Source organism: Aristolochia californica, unplaced genomic scaffold (genome assembly GCF_029961685.1).
Source record: "Aristolochia californica isolate CCGP_79_NKW_82.1479 unplaced genomic scaffold, dmAriCali1.0.hap1 SCAF_12, whole genome shotgun sequence".
NCBI lineage: Eukaryota > Viridiplantae > Streptophyta > Magnoliopsida > Piperales > Aristolochiaceae > Aristolochia > Aristolochia californica.
This window is the reverse complement of record NW_027181793.1, coordinates 27877475-27894451: the sequence shown is the minus strand read 5'-3', so window position 1 is coordinate 27894451 and position 16977 is coordinate 27877475. Positions and strand designations below refer to the sequence as shown.

Sequence of the window (16977 nt, the reverse complement as noted above, 5' to 3'; positions counted from 1 at the left end):
TTCATTAATTAATATATTAATATATTTTAATACTACATTAAATCACTAACCATATTTTTTTTGGTTAATTATCTATTTAAGTATATTATAAAAAGTTACTTATTCTCTTGTTTACATCATATTTTTCATTTTGGGGCATTAACATAAGAATTTATTTTCCAGTGTATTTGAACTCGTCTATACTAATACCCAACTTGAAGTTGAAGTTGAATTAAATAATTACCTTGAATTTGAAGTTTAACTTCAATTTCAACTTCAATGTTGAGTAACCCCCCAAAATATACCTATGGGAATCAAGTCTACTTGAGTTTTATTTAGCCTCTTCTTTGCGCAACAACATACTAGTACAGTTTCTCAAAGAAAGCGTTGTGCCCATCACCGCTTTACGTTGTCACTGAAAGCGTTGGTGCTTCATCATACTTTTGCTGCACAGAATTATATTTGAATAGCCTTGTCAAAAGCCTTCATCACACCATGTGATGACTGATGAAGCTTTCTCTTTCACATATCCAGAGAAAAATGCTTGTGATCCTATGTCGTACCATTGGTGTTAGTAGATGAAAATCATAAAAATAAAATACCGCCGGTTGAGTCGTCCATGTGTCAACCCCGAGTGCACTGGCTTACTGAGTCTTGAGTTAACTCACCTGCTTCACTAGTGAATATTTCCTTTTTAAAATCATATAATAGGTCAATGGAATAATAATAAACATATAATTGCAGACAAGATTTAGGATAAGGTTTTCATCATCCAATCCAGAAGACACATAAAAAACTCCAAAAAGGAACTGATCATTTCTGTCATTGATGGGTTGCAGCTGAAATGCCCTCTTGCAAATTGCAATCACAAGCATTTTCAAGTGGTTTATGAATTGTACCTTCATTCTAATTGAAATGACTGTTGAGGGCATCATATATGTGTTAACTTGGGCAATGTGGGTTGATATAATTAGTATAAGGGAAGCAATTACTCAAACCTTGTCAACCTTTTTCTCTTTTGGAAAGGGGATCCTTTGTTCTCAATCTACTATTTGATGCTTGTCAACATATAGGCTTCTTGCATGTGACCACATTATCTGTCCAAAAACAAAGCTCAGCAAGTAGGGCCTTCACGAATCATCCCCATGTGCTCCTCCTTCCTCAATTCCAAACTGCATCAATGCCCAAATCTCAACCTTCCTGAAAATTTTCACTTTTTTCACTACATTAAGGAAAACAAATCAACCCAGAGTAAATATAATCCTTGTGGCTATTCCAAACTAGAAAAGCAAACAAAAGAACTGGAACAGGATTTTTCCGTTCTCTCCCGATCAATTGTTCGCCGTTTTCTGTAATTTTTAAAGCTTTTGTAGAGTATACCAAGAATTCCTTGATTTTTCAGCCAAGTAAACTTCCGTTCTGGTAGTACTCATGCAGTTGCTAGTGGTCTTTTTTAACTACAGAGGTTGGTCCAACTTCCTTTCAGTTTCGGAAGCAATGGGCCAACGTCTTAACTCTTCAACCACACCGGATAGATCAGTGGGAAGTAGTGAGGGGGGATTAACTGAAGGTGAGGCAGGCGAGAGTCCCTTGTACGACTACTGCAGCTGACTGCACTTTGGTGTGAGAAAACTGAAAAGGATATGAGGATGGAAGTGAAGAGAACCCCACCAAATGTGGCCTCATGTTATGGAATGATAGCCTCCCCCATGTGGGCTTTCATTGAAGGGCAGTTTCCAACACCACGTAGTTGCAGAGGACAAGAGTAGCTCCAGGTTTTGATGATGGTCACGGTTCGACGAGTTCTCAGGTGGAGGAGTGATTGCAGGTTCCCGGTCACTCTTTCCCGTCATCGTGCTTCCACGTCGACGCGCACAGCTTCCTCTGCCCCTCCTGTCTCCTTCTGCATTGCTTCGCATCCTTTGCACCCGAAAGCCTTCGCAGTCCGCCTCTCGGCTTCTGGTGGATCTGGTGCATATATCTTCATGAGGAAACAAATGGACAATGACGAGATAGGGTTCGTCAATGGCCACAAAAAAAATTACCCATTTTTTATCCAGAGTAAAATAGGTTTTGCTTCAAGTCTCTTTTTTTCTTTTTTGTGATATTATTCCACTGACCGTTCATGGCCCCCCAAGATCATGTGTCGACAAAAGAGGGGCTTGACCTTGAGAGAAAATTAGAGAAAAGAAAACAAACTACATATCCATTTCGGAAACCTCGTCTTTTTCTTAAAAATTCTCTTATTTGCTTGTAAATTCCACTCCAGTACCCAAACGGATAACTTGAAGAGAAATGAGTCAAATCGAGTCATTCAGATTTCAGACTAAAAACAAGCTTGGTGTGTGAGATGGAAATTAGGGTTAAGTGTCGAAGTAAGAAGGGAGAGAACTGAAAAGGGTGCTTTGGTTGGAGTCATGTGAGAGCATTGATGGTGGGGTTTAGTGTTTTGTTGTGTAGTGCACATGGGAAAGAGGAGACTTTTGGTAGGTGTAGAAAGCTGGGAAGGAAGGGGAAGCATGTGCTGCCATGTGCTTCTTCTTCTTCTCTCTCTGCACTCCAAATCCTTTTAGGAGGGAGGGGAGGAAGATGCCAAAAACAGACCCCCACAAAAACTGGGCTCTAGGGTTTTAGGTTTTGGCAGCTTTCAACTTGAGTCCTCTCTTTCTTTTTCTTTCTTTCCCTCCCCCCTTTTATCCCTCTAAACATAAACTCCCACTTCTTTCTCCTACCTCTTTCATCAATTATTTCCGAGGGCATGGCATTTGGAATGGATGTCCTCCTTCTGTGGAGATAGTGGAGGTGGAAGCAGGCTCTCTATTCGGCTTTAATAGAGCGGTTCTTCAGTGCTTCTGCGCTTTTCTTCTGAAACTCTGGGCTTGAATGGATGCCTGCCCGGATCTCTAAACTTGCATGCATGACTCACTGATCTAATTTAGTTCTTCCTGAAGCAAGTGGTCTTTCGATCTTCCTCATACTTCTGTCTCGTATTAGTTTTCACTCTTACTCGATCTCTTTTTCTTGCCATTGTTGACATTCTTTCATCTGGTTCCTTTTACTTCTTATTTCTGAAAATGCAATTGCCCCCAGTACCGCTGCCGCCACCTTTACCAACTCCACTCCAATCACCTATAATGTCGTTATAGCTGTTGCTGTAACTTCATTTCCGTCATCATCTGAATCATCAAAGCCACTACCACTACAATGCATCATCATTATGTTTTTCCCGTGAAAATCATCAAATTTTACTTTTGAGTTGCAGTCACAACCTCTTTTTATTCCCTTGCATCAATGGAGGACGACTTTCAGAGGGGCAAGAGAAAGAGGGTCTACTCTGTGGAGCCACTTGCTACATTACGCGCCACCTTCTCCCAGAACTACTTGAATTACTTGTTGCCAGCCATGCTGAAACTCGGTTCCTTCGAATCGTTCAATGCAGACGAAGGTCAAGAAAAGTATAAGCTCGTGAAAGACCAAGTTGACATGGCTCTAGCAGTCTCCGCCCGCGGCTTCATCTGGAGCCATGCCCTCAAACAGAAGCTGAAGATAAACATGAACGTAGAAACTCTCCATAAATCAACTCGCTCAAGCCTTCTCCCGGTGCATAAACACAACTTTAGCGTCTTTGGAGAGAAGCAGCTGCAGCTTCTCTCTCCAATATCGATGCCACCCGCCATTCCCAGACCTTTCTTTCTTTCTGTGTCTCACAAAACCTGCTACCCTGCCCCTAGTTCTCAAAATTCTGCAATAATCTCGAAGAGTACTTGTCGAAAAAACCGAAGGAAGAGAGCCAGGGAAAGAGATGAGGATGAGGAACTGGGTCGACGTCTGGCGACTCTCCGAAGGATTTTGCCCGGTGGGAACGACATGGAAGTAAGCAAACTGTTCACCGAAGTAAAGAGTTACGTCGTTTGTCTCGAGTTGCAGGTGCATATCCTTCGAACCCTAGTTGATACACAATCAGCTGTTCTGATGTAGGGAATCACCAAGAAATTAAAGCGTGTAGAAGACGTCAATGCATGGGTAAGTACATTACTGTTCTTATATATCGATGTGTTGTAAATAGGAGAGAGAATGAGAGACAAAGAGATCGCAATAGGGAAGGTAGACGTTAATTTGTTAATTTGTATTTGTTTAATTGTACTTTTATTGTCGTTTTTAATCTTCAGAGGGAAAGTAAACCGCTGTCAGGTTATGATTGAAACGGATCCGAACTATTCCTCTCAGCTGATCAGTACTTAGGCTAACAACCATGAATGGTGCTTAGCGTTTGGGAAGAATTAGGGAAGTAGTAAAGAGGTGATCAGATGATTAAATTCAGAAGAGGCCTTCATTGAGTTGAAGGAAAATTTTTTGAAAAAGGAAGACATTCGTAGGTTTTCGTTTTCTTACCTCTTCGCTTCTGAGTCAGAAATTTTCGTGCCATCTTCTTGTTTCTTCTGACACAGTAAGTTCATCGCACCTTCAAATATCGAAATAGTCCATCTTACCTTTTCTGGCTGAGGTTTGTTCTCTCTCTGTGTCTCTCTCTCTCACACAAACATGTAGACTCATTTTCAGTTTAGTGCCAGAACTGACACCATAACGCTGCATCATAATTAGGGTTGCGATTCCCCACCTGTAGAACCAAACTCGACTTAATTATTTGCAGTTTCAGCTGTTGCTCTCTCTTCTTGATTTAGCTCGCATTGGGTATTCTCAAGCTACTTCTTAGGAATGGGTTAAGTTATGACTCGTGCAGGATCAAACTAAGTTGAACATGTCCTCCACGAGGTGTTTTTTTTTATTTGCCCTTGATAGAACATTTATTACTCCAGAAGATCTAATGTATTACATGTGAAGTTGGGTCTAAAGTCTATCCCAAAATTACTAGCCAACTTATATATATACATTCCCCTTCATATATGTAAGTTCAAAGAGCATTTGAAGCTGCCAAAAAATATTGTTTCTCTATCGGGATATTGGCTTCGTTGGGACAGGCCTTGGACCCAAGTTAACATGGTAGCGAAACATGTACTCATATGTGGGCCTCCACCTAAATTATTCACATGTAAAGTCAAAGAAGATGACCTACATGTGATGGGGGGTGTTAAGGAATAGTCCCACATGGACTAGTGAGTATAAAAATTTTGAGTTTATTAGTTGGAAAAAATGCTTCCTAAGTTGGCTAGTCATTTTAGGATGAGCCTTAGACCTAACTGAACATGGTAAAAGGGCCTGCAAGTGAAGAATTTATTTTCCAATTAATAAACTCAAGATCTTTGTACTTACTAATCCAGACTATTTCTTAACATTATATCTACATAGTATATTAGAGTCAAAATAGAAAAAATCATATTGCAGGATTGCTTTCCTTTTGCATTCCAGGTAGCTTTCAAGTGATGCATTATATAATCAAGGGTTTTTTTAACCAAATTACCCATTTTTAAAAACTTATTTTGATATATGAAATCACTTTGAACTTATTTTGAAAAATACCCAACTTTGACCGGTCCATTGTATATGTGTACAGTCAAAGGTGACACGTAAGGTTTGACTGATTATGTGTCACCTCATCATCAGCACTGCGTGAGTAGGTAGACACATCGATTGCCATGTCACCATTATGACACATCATCTCGCGCCACATAAGCCCTCTTCACTTCTTATTTTTTCGTTCTATCTCTCCGCACTTGATCTTTCTCTTATCCTCTCCTCTCGCCCTCTCGCTGTGCCAGCTACCGCCACTCGGCCTCACCCTCGCCCTCGACGCTCCCCTCTCAACCGCCCTCTCTTGCTCTCAACCCAGACTTCATCTTAGCCACATCTCTCACTCTTCTTTTCGGTTCCCCTCCATTCATCCTCTTGCCACCCCTTTCTCAAAACTGAAGCGTATCATTTCATCTCCTCGCCGCCCCCTCTCAAAATCAAACCCTATAATTTCCTTTCAATGCCCCCTCTCTTAATACCCTATCATTTCACTCTCTCGCCACCCCTTCTCTCAAAATTGAAGCCCTACTCACCCTCCAAACCCGAATTTGAATTTCAGAAGCCGATTTAGTAGGGTGATTTTTTAGGGTTTTTGTTAACTAAATCTAATTATTGTGTTTAATTATAATGTTGATTTGATTTTAGGTGTTTAATTTATAATTTTATGTTAATAAAATTTCTGTCAATTGTAGATAAATTAAAATTATTGTAAAGTTTAATTGAAACTTGATTGAATTTCCCTCTCCGTATTTATTAATTTTCTGTATTTTTGTTTATGGATTCCTATGCCATTGAATGTTGTATTTTTTGAAGTTGCTAGTTTAATTTTTTGATTTATGAAGTTGCAATTTACTCTATTGAGCTAAGGTTTGTAGGATTTTTAGTTGCTAGTTGTTGTTAAATAAATTTGAAGTGTCACCAAATGATCATGCCATGTGGTGAAGAGATTTGAGTGTTATAAATATCCACCACTTGGGTTTTTTTTGTTTGTTTATGTTTTCTTATGTTTGCCCTAGTTACTAGGATGGGTACAAAGTCTAATTAAGAGTAGGTTGGGTAATGGAGAGTGGGTTGAGTCCAGTTCAAACTAGGTTGAGTCGCCTGCATGGGTGTCCGTTAGCCAACGAAACCCGACCCCCATCACTGATGAGGTACGGTTTGTTGTGACTGCAATGTCATAAGGGGCTATACCAAGGGTGTTTGGTGAATTTGGACTTAGGCGTATTTTTGCATTGTTAGGACTAGTCATCTGCTATAGAATTAGTTCGATTAATTTTTAAATGTTGTAGAATAATTGTGAAGTACTATAGAATGATTTTGCCATGTGGTGAGGAGATTGAATTGTTATAAATAACCACCACATAGTATTTTTTTTGTCTATGTTTTTTTGAGTTTCCATGTGTCCCTAGGGATGGGTAGAGAGTCTGATTAAGAGTAGGTTGGGTAATGGAAGGTGGGTTGTGTCCAGTTCAAACTAGGCTGAGTCGCCTAGACATGCGTCTATTAGCCAACAAAACTCGACCCCCATCACTGACGAGTTACGATTTGTAGACTTTGTGTAATCATATGGAGCTCTACCAAGGTTGTTCGATGAATTTGAACATAGGTGTGTTTTTGCATTGTTAGGACTAGTCATCTGCTATAGAATTAGTTCAATTAATTTTTAAATGTTGTAGAATAATTTGGAAGTATTATGGAATGATTTTGCCATGTGGTGAGGAGATTCAATTATTATAAATAACCACCACATGGTATTTTTTTTTGTCTATGTTTTATTGAGTTTCCATGTGTCCCTAGGGATGGGTAGAGAGTCTGATTAAGAGTAGGTGGGGTAATGGAGTGTGGGTTGTATCTAATTCAAACTAGGCTGAGTCGCCTACAGGGGCATCCATTAGCCAACGAAACCCGACCGCCATCACTGATGAGGTATGGTTCTTAGTGACTGCGAAGTCATATGGGGCTCTACCAGGGGTGTTCAGTGAATTTGGACTTGGGTTTGAATTTGCATTGTTAGGACTAGTCATAAAAATTAGAACTTAGATAAATTTTATAGATAATATGGCATCAATTGTTGGGTTCTTTTGTCGATACAATGAAAAATTGATGGAGAAGTCTGGATATTTTAATAGTTATGATGGAGGTCAATCACGAATCAAAAGGATTGCAATTTCGACTAAGTTTAGCGAATTTTAGTAATGTTGTACGGAGTCACGAGGTGGGATGGTGATACTCATCCAATGATTATTAAGGCCAAAGTTCAATTTTTTGACATGGTTTTTATTATCGTAAATGTGGAAGATGATCATGATTTGACTGAATTATTTGAGATGACTTCAAGAAATCGATCTATGGTTGAGATTTACTTAGAAAATAAGGTTTTAAGACAAAGAGCCCATGGAAGGGAAGGTATGAGGAATCAAAACTTTATTGGTGAAACATCCTATCCCCAAGAACAAGTATTATCACGTACACAGGAGTAAGTATTTATGTTCATATATTTATGATTTGAATTGTTAAGTTTACATGACTTGTTTTTAAGTACAAACTATTATCTATATAAGTTTAATACACAAGGGCGTGAAGTGGGGTTTTTGAATTCCTTGTCTATTGCATCACTATCTGATTGTGGAACATATTCTCTAATGTAATTTTTTTACCCTTTCGTTGTTAAATGTGTGATATTTATGTTATCCCTACCTGGATTTTTATGTTTATTGTTATGTTTATTCAGGGTTGTTAATGATGATGATATTGATAGTTTTAGTGATAATGATATTGGTTTAGAAGATATTAAACGGGAGGGAGACGAGATATTCGAAGTCGGGGTTCATAGTAACAGAGTTGAAAAACCAGATATAATTGGGTGCCTGAATATATATGAAGATAGCACTTCTACTTCACGATTTTATTTTTATATCACTGCATTTGATCTCTACAATGAACAAGTTTGATCACTTATCTGTCTCTTTGCCAATATTGTTTGCCCTGTTTATTTTGTTTCATTTCAACATATAAAGTACATACTTGAATGCATTAAGGTTTGTTTTTCTTTCTTTCATGTAGGTTCAAGATTTGATCTCCCCATCTGGAAATAATCAATCAAAAGCTCGGATGGGTCCTCCAGATTCGTTTGTAGAACATGTCTACCAGGTAAGAGTTTGGCAGAAAACCTTTCTGATCAATTGGAAAATGACTCACTTGACCTTCTAGACCAACAAAAGACAAGAGCAACCCTTGGGTTTTCAGCTCAAGCCAAACCTGGATGTGGATAAAGATTTGGAGATGGATTCTGATAGGCCTTTAGTAACTTGTGAGGATGTTAGACCTAAGCAGCGAGAGAGCACCAATTCAGGTCATGATACAGAAACTTGAAGCCAAACTAGTAATTATAGTTATTTGACTACAAAATCCATATCGGAAGGAAAGAAGAGGCAGAAAACATGAAACTTTATATTCTTTGACATTTTGATGTAAAATCATTTATTAATATATGACTTCCTTTCACATCCATCCTTGCTTATTATTGTAAATATAAGGTAATAAAATGATTACTCATAAATTTGATTTTTAAACTCTAAAATATTTTTTTTCAATTAGTAATAATTTAAATCGATAATAAAAAGTATTAAATAGGTAAGAGTAAGATTTTTAATTAATTAATAATAATTTTATATTATGTTATTTTAAATATAAGGTAACAAAATGTGTATCGATAAATTTGATTTTTAAACTCTAAAATAAAAATTTTAATAATTTTTTTAATTAAAAAATATTTTAAATCGATAATAAAATGTGTTAAATAAGTAAGAGTAAGTTTTTTTAATTAATTGGTATATTTATTTTATTTTTAATTATTTAAAATATAAGATAATAAAAATGTATCGATAAATTTAAAAAATTTACTGATAAATTTGATTTTTAAACTCAAAATTAAAATTTAAAAAAAAAATAATTAAAAATATTTTAAATTGATAATAAAAAAGTGTTAAATAGGTAAGAGTAAGATTTTTTAATAAATTATTATTTTAAATATAAGGTAATAAAAAGTGTACCGATACATTTATTTTTTAAACTGTAAAGTAAAATTTTCATATTTTTCAGTTAATAAATATTTTAAATCTATAATAAAAGGTGTTTTAATATTTTTAATTAATTAATATATTTTTTAAATAATTTATTGTTTTATAAATAAACTGATAAAAGTGTACAGATAAATTATATTTTTAAACTCTAAAATAACTTTTTTGTATTATTTTTCTATTTATAAATATTTTAAATCGATAATAAATGGGTAAGAGTAAGATTTTTTTATTTATAAATATTTAAATTTATAAATATTTTAAATAGATAATATGTAAGTAAAATTTTTAATTAAGTAGTATAATTATTTATTTTTATTTTTTAAAATATAAATTTATAAAAAGTGCAACGTTAAATTTTATTTTTAAACTCTAATATAGAATTTTTATATATTTTTTAATTAATAAATATTTTAATCGATAATTAATGGTTTTAAATTGGTAAGAGTTAATTTTTAATTTTTTATTTTAAATATAAGGTAATGGAAAGTGTATTCATAAATTTAATTTTTAAAATAAAAAAATTATTAATTTTTTTTGTCATTTAATGATGTAACATCTTCTTTGGCTGCTGACAGAACAAAATGGTGATGTAGCAATCAATGTGTTTATATAGTGTTGATGATGTGGTGACACGTAAACAATCAAAGCTTACGAATCTCCTTTGATTGTACACATGTACAGTGGACCGGTCAAAGTTGAGTTTTTTTAAAAATTAATTCAAAGTGATGTCATTTATCAAAATAAGTTTTTAAAAATGGGTAATTTGGTTAAAAACCCTGTCAAGTTGAAGATTTGGCTTAATCGTCCTCCCCCTCCACATGATAGTTTCCTAATTCACATCTAAGTACGAGGCAGATTCCTGATCTCCATAAACGAAAAGCTCGAACTCATTCTCTTGCTCTAGAAATCTAAAGGGCCAAATTTTATGTAGCGATGCTGAGAAACCAAATGAAATTTCTCTCCTATTGTGACCCTTTTAGCTTTCTCCCATCATCTACCCTCCCTGACTATTGTGTTAAAAAGAAAGTTTAATACTTCCCCATCCAATGTGAATACAGTGCCAAGGCTTCTGCCTCCCCCACCACCGTCCTCCCTTTTCTTATGAACTTTCTTTTTGCGCGTTGAAATAGGATCAGACAAAGCTCTCTCTTTCCACAACAAAATAACATAAAAATCATTTAGTATTTCCTGCTAATTGCACTCAATTGGTAGTAAACATCATTTAACTTTTTACTTACTGTGTGCATGCTACAGAGGAAAACACCAAATCTATTAACGACTATGATGCATTCGACACATGGTAAACACCGGGTTGATCAGGGACAAGTCTCCATTTATTCCTCCTGAGCTGCTCTCTCCTTCGGTTATCTCCAAGAAGTCGTTCAGCGACGCTGCATCGTACTCCAAAGAATGAATTCCTCTACAAGAACCAGAGTTTAGATTTTTACATTGGATTTTTTGTCAACATTTACTATTTGATCCATATCTCTTCAGAGAAAATAGTAAAACGAAGCATTTGGAATACTGAAAATTACATGCAGACCCTTCTGACAGTACAATAATCTGCAAGAGGGGAAAACCTTCTAGCTGAAATCTTCTTAGAATCTAAAATGTGATTATAAGTTACCGAAACAATTTGAGATTAACTATTGGCAGACATTGGGACACAAACAACTTATTGAAGAAAAAAATAAAAAAATCTCAAAACTCTAATAACCTTTGGTTACAGACAGAATGAGATGCACCAATCTCGTCCAGAGATTGGTTCACTGTCACCAAAAGTTGCCACAAGAACAGAGGCCATCTTTAAAATGGTGAAATCTCATGTTATCCCTAACCACAATCTCCCTGCCAGTAATTTGAGAAGCAAGGCACATGAACACATGACAATCTTCGCACATTCTAATGTTCTTTGCAATTCTAATAACACTTCCTTGGCTTGTGTCAAGGAGGCTAAATGCCAACGCCAGCTTCTCACTGTGTGTCTTAAGCAACTGTTCCTTCTCACTATCACCAATATCATAGATTACACAGCTCAAAATTGGAACATATCCAGACTGCTTAAGTCTCTCTAGTAACTCTTCCAGGACTGTCATTATCTCATTGTACCTTGGGTGGGTTCTGCCACTTGCAAAGAACTCGTGCAGGCGGCCATCCTTTGCTTCCACCCAACTGCAGCCTGGGTTCTTCTTCAAACCTTTCTCCCTCATCATTTTTCTTACCTTCACAACCTCCGCCCACAGTCCAGCAGATGCATATATATTTGCAAGCAATACATAATTGCCAATACCATCAGGTTCAAGCTCAAACAAATGCTTGGAAGCAACAGCAGCGATATGGGGCCTACCATGGAGCCTGCACGCACCGAGCAATGCACCCCACACACCCCCATGGAGCTTAATACCAACCGGCATTGATTGGATGAGATCGTAAGCTTCCTCCACGAGTCCTGCCCTGCCCAATAGATCAACCATGCATGCATAGTGGTCTGAAGTGGGAGCAATTTGATATTTTTCACTCATAATGGCAAAGTATTGTCGCCCTTGATCAACATATCCTGCATGACTACATGCAGTAAGCACTCCTATAAACGTGACCCCGTTGGGCTCAGTTTCTGTGATCACCATTTCTTCAAACAACTGCATTGCAGGGAGGGCACGACCGTGCATTGCAAGCCCTACTATCATTGCACTATATGTAAAGACATTCTTCTCTTTTACCGCGTTGAATGCCTCCCGAGCTTCATCCAAGGAACCGCACTTCGCAAACATGTCTACCAACGCGGAACCCGCAATGACATTTTGATCAAGCCCACGTTGCCTGGCAATGAAACGAAGCCACTGACCATATTTTAACGAACCCAACTGCGCGCAGGCTGAAATAACTCCCACTAGCGTGACTTCATCTGTCTCAATCCCCATTGACCACATTTGCTCAAAAATCCGCAATGCCTCCCGAGGCCTGCTGTTTTGCGCGTTACCTGTAATCATCGTGGTCCATGCAACCATATCTTTCTCACCCATTTGGTCGAATAATTCGCTTGATTTTTCCATGTCTCCCCTTCTAACGTACCCAACAATCAGAGACGTCCAAGAGAGGACATCTCTGTGCGGCATTGTATCAAACACCTTTCTGGCATCATCAAAACACTCGCATTTAATGTACATATCTATGAGTGTATTGTTCACATAAAGATCAAGATCGAAACCACCTAAGCGAACTATTTGGGAATGAACTTGAGCGCCTACACCTGCATCAAGCGCCACCGCAGAAGCTTTGAAGAGCGCAGAGAAAGTAAAAGTCAAGGGCGGGGTTTCGGTTATTCTCATTCGTGTAAATAAAACGAAGGCCTGCTGAATGGGGCCCTGAAGGGCGTATCCCCGAATGATGGCCGTGTAAAGGAATGGATTCGGGTGGCGAACTTGGTCGAACAGTTGACGAGCGTAACCTTCCACGGGGATGTTGAGATTGGTGAGCGTTCGGAGGAGCTTAGCGAGAACGAAGCTGCTCTGGTCGAGTCCGGCGCGTAGGAGGTGGCCGTGGACGTGCTTAAGATGAACGAGGCAGTCGCAGCCATCGAGGGCAGAAATTAAGCGGGACTCTAGGACGCGTCGACAACCTCGGAACGAATCGTTCGAGGAAATGCCTAAGAGCGGTGAGGGGAAATGCTCGTGCAGCAAAGGCGCGACTGCAAAGCTGATTCTCGTCTCGCGGCAGCAACGACCAGCCAGCATTAGCAGCTCTGTTAAACAATTTCGTCTACAACTAATGTGGCTTGACGAGTTTGGGTTTTGAACTCTTCAGTATTGGACTAGAGCGGGGTTAACCCTCAGAATTACTAAATCACTTATAGCTCTTATTACACGTCACTCAAATAGCTCGTGAATTTCGCCAAATGGTAGCCCATTTGGTTCAATGGCTTGAATTATGCGGTGTGTTGAACCGGGTTTAAAATGACGCAAACCCGATGGATCATACAACAATAAGAACCAGTGAAGGCTAAAACCTGATTGCGTAACTGAGCTCACTGGTTTTATTGGGGCATGATTTTCAACGTCGCTGTTGAGTGACTCGTGAAAAGCCCTTACCGTGGAAGCTTCAGCGATGAGCAGAAGCTACAGAGAGGGCTCGCCGGGGTGACACTGATGTGGTCCAGAGGATTTATAACGGTGCCCCACAGACAGTATATGTACCTTACAAAGCCTTTAGTTGATGATATCACCATCCGATGTTAATAGCAACTATGGTTGTTAAGTCAAATATTATGATTCCATGATGGTGCATCATATAAAATACGAATTTCTATATCATTATGAAATTCATAAACGGAATGCAAACAAAAGCGAAGGATCAAAGATAATTCAATCCATGATAATCAAATTCCGGAATAATAGTGTCTTGTCTATTCTGAAGTTCCGATGAAGAAGTTATAAACTGACTTTGTTATCTTTATCTAATGGATAGTGAGTCATACCTAAAAAGGAAGAGCTAGGGATAAAAATAGAAAAACATAAGGTAAATATATAATGAAGCAAGAGTGACAAAAACAAGCTATCTCATCAAATTTTTTGGGTTGATCAAAGTGATCTTGTTCAATAATTTTTTTTTCCCATGATCAAATTATTGAGAACCTTCCATGGATCCAAATGAAAGGGGTTGTGTCAGATCCTCTCAAGGAATCTCATTCAAGAGACTATTCACTTACAAACTGTAGCAAATGTAGTCACTAACGGCGTCATTTTTTATTTTTTTTTACAATTTTTAAAAAACTAGCAGAAAGGATACAAAGGGACCCCTTGAAAAATTACATTGGCTTAAGATTGCTTAAACCAAAATTCTTAGATTATCGCATTCTAAACGAGGGTTCCTACTTTCTCTTCAAATCTGAATTGTCTCAGTTGTTCTGGTTCTGGTTCTGGTTAAGCGAAGCATCGCAGAAGCTTCTCACTTTAAGGGCATACAGTTTTCGTCATTACTAACAAAACACGATCAAAAACCCTTTTATTACCGAAGGCAGAGAATCTCTCACAGCTCTTGTGTTGTCGTATTGATTCCTTAATCAAAGCATCTCCACGTCAAAGATGGTCTTACCCAAGTGGAACAGATTCTGTAAATCCTCTTCTTGCGGTTGAGTCTGATCATGAAAGCAGCTGCTCATGAGCGTACACCCTGAAGGAGAAAGGGAGACATTTGTTTCTCTCCCCAAAAAGCTTGAAGAATGTGAAGGAAACGAGCTCCTCCAGTTCTGAACAAACCCACCCAGAGACAGGCCTGGAGGCCCTTTCCGTGACTGGTTGTCCGCCACTGTCTTTTGCTGCTTCTGCTGAGATTGTTCTCTCTTGGCTGCTTCACTTCCTTCCGTTAGTAGGGGAAGTGTTGAGGATGGGGACTTGTCACTGCCTGCGCAGAGGTGAAATGATGAAGGTGTTAGGAAAAGGAAACCACCCAGCTCGAGTTTTTAAGCCCAGTAATCAAGATCAGTGTGTCGAAAAGACACGTAAAGTAGATGAAAGCAAAGACCTTTTGCATCCTTGTCTGCTGTCTTTGCTGGAAATTGTGGCTTTCGTCGTCGACGATTGTGATCTGCCAATCTCTTTCTGCAGCTTCGCTTAACATCATCAAACTCAGCCAAGACATGAAACCTGACCACGACAAACACAGAAAAGAGAAAGAAGGAATGAACAAAATGGATCAGAGCACCCACATCCTACAACGAAATATAATTGGAATTTTGTAACTGTTGATAAAAGCATTACTTCATTTTTCTCATAAATATCTGCAAGAAGGTAAAAAAATCAACTGAAACTAGGGTCTATTTGCGATTTGCAACTCCGAAAATGAAATTTACTATAATTTTGGAGTTTTGCAAATCCCGACATAAATTTTCTTCTCCTGATTTCCTCTACAACAAGCAGAAGGAAGAAAAGAAAAACTTCACCGAACAAAGACAAGAATGAATAATTTTGCAACCATCCCCCCAAGGAGTAGGCCCTTCTTTACTTTTGTCAATGATTCGTTCTATGGAACGAATTAGTAGAGACCAGAAAGTGGGTCTTGGAAATACAATTATCAGATTGCACTTTATCTTGCTAGACCTAGATTGCACCGAAATCCTCACTCAGAGGAGCAAATAAATGTCAGTTTTTGTCTTTCAGTGATTTGGCTTCTCTTACCTACTGCATTGCTGGCAGAATCGCTGTTCCAGTCCACCAGCGACAACCTTGATGGCCTTGGAGTGGAATTCGCAGACCTTATGCCGCCGGTGGTAATGCTTTGCGTTCGTTAGGTCAACTTTGCACCCTTCAGCTTGGCAACGAGGAATTTGGCTGGCTTGGTAAAACCCGCGAGAGCGTTTGAACAATCGATCGATCACGGCCGTCTCTCGCGAGGAGAAATAAGTTCGGTGTCCAAGATTCAGCCCAATTCTCGCACTGCTGTAGTTTCCCGGATCCAACACGTAACTGTCGTCTTCTCTCTTCGAGAACCCATTTTGAAATTCTGGGATTTGAGAGAAGCTGTTCTGGGTGAAAGTGGCCGGAAGAGAGGAGGAAAAATCTAAGAAGCAGTTTGGTGGCTGGATGAAATTACTGTTGTTGACGCCTGTATTGATCTCGAAGTCCCAAGGCTGTTTCTGGGAATTTGGCGCTAACGCTGAAAATGACATGATGGAGGGGGAAGCGTTCCAGCTAAGACTGACGGGCGGTTCTTGAGCAGCTGGTTCAGTGGTGTTACAGTCGTTCATCTTCTCTCCATTTAAATAACATAAACGAAGAGATTGACTCAAAAGAAAAGAAAATTCATGGACAACGGAAGCAGACTCCAAAGGTTAGTTGACGCGCTGCTTCTTCGTCCTTGCTTCTATATCTTCCTTCTAGAACACAGCATCAATCCATATTCAAAGAGCAACAAATAAAGTGGAGACTGATCTGAGAAGAAAACAGAAAAGAGTTAATAGAAGTTCCAGCCTTCTTACTGTTCACAAGGACAAATCTACTCCAATGGTGTAGCGAAAACCATGGACAACCCTATATTTCTTCTTTTTCCATTTCAGGATGTCTGAAACTAAAGAGAGAGAGAGAGGTAGGGGTAGGGAGAGGGAGAGAGAGTCCAACTAGACTTGCTCCGAGCTCACAGCATGAAGGCTGTTTTAAGCTGAGCATCTGTGGCTTGTTTGGAGTTTGCAGTAACTCTTGCAGTCCTTTATTTTTTTCCTCTGAAACTTTTTTTTTTAACTTCGTGGGGTTTTCTTTTCAACTTTCTGGGCCTCACTGGCCTTATAATTCTGTCAGACCTTTGATGGAGACTCTTGTACGATGGAGTCAGGAGGGACTAGATGCAATGAAGAGAGCGACTCCCCGTGTCTGTAAGATTTAAGCAAGGGAGACAGAAGGATACAGGGAAGAGTAAAAAACCAAAAAGCCGCACTTCACATTTCCAGTTTGAACAA

General features: G+C 38.6%; 3 protein-coding genes across 3 annotated transcripts; 1 reads left to right on the top strand and 2 right to left on the bottom strand.

The window, feature by feature from the left end:
* Nucleotides 1-2683: 2683 nt before the first annotated feature.
* Nucleotides 2684-8894, top strand: LOC137946430 (transcription factor bHLH146-like). Its single transcript, XM_068792714.1, has 2 exons — nt 2684-4002; nt 8512-8894. The coding sequence occupies exon 1, from the start codon at nt 3271-3273 to the stop codon at nt 3955-3957; it is 687 nt and encodes a 228-aa protein (XP_068648815.1). The 5' UTR covers nt 2684-3270; the 3' UTR covers nt 3958-4002; nt 8512-8894.
* A 2078-nt stretch (nt 8895-10972) lies between these two features.
* On the bottom strand, nt 10973-13275 carry LOC137946488 (pentatricopeptide repeat-containing protein At5g44230). The gene has a single exon (XM_068792801.1). It carries the CDS (start codon nt 13262-13264, stop codon nt 11303-11305), a length of 1962 nt encoding a protein of 653 aa, XP_068648902.1. The 5' UTR covers nt 13265-13275; the 3' UTR covers nt 10973-11302.
* A 1278-nt stretch (nt 13276-14553) lies between these two features.
* LOC137946020 (squamosa promoter-binding-like protein 8) lies at nt 14554-16717 on the bottom strand. Its single transcript, XM_068792168.1, has 3 exons — nt 15704-16717; nt 15051-15172; nt 14554-14930 (listed from the first exon to the last, which is right to left on the bottom strand). The coding sequence occupies exons 1-3, from the start codon at nt 16270-16272 to the stop codon at nt 14590-14592; spliced, it is 1032 nt and encodes a 343-aa protein (XP_068648269.1). The 5' UTR covers nt 16273-16717; the 3' UTR covers nt 14554-14589.
* Between the last annotated feature and the right edge of the window lie 260 nt (nt 16718-16977).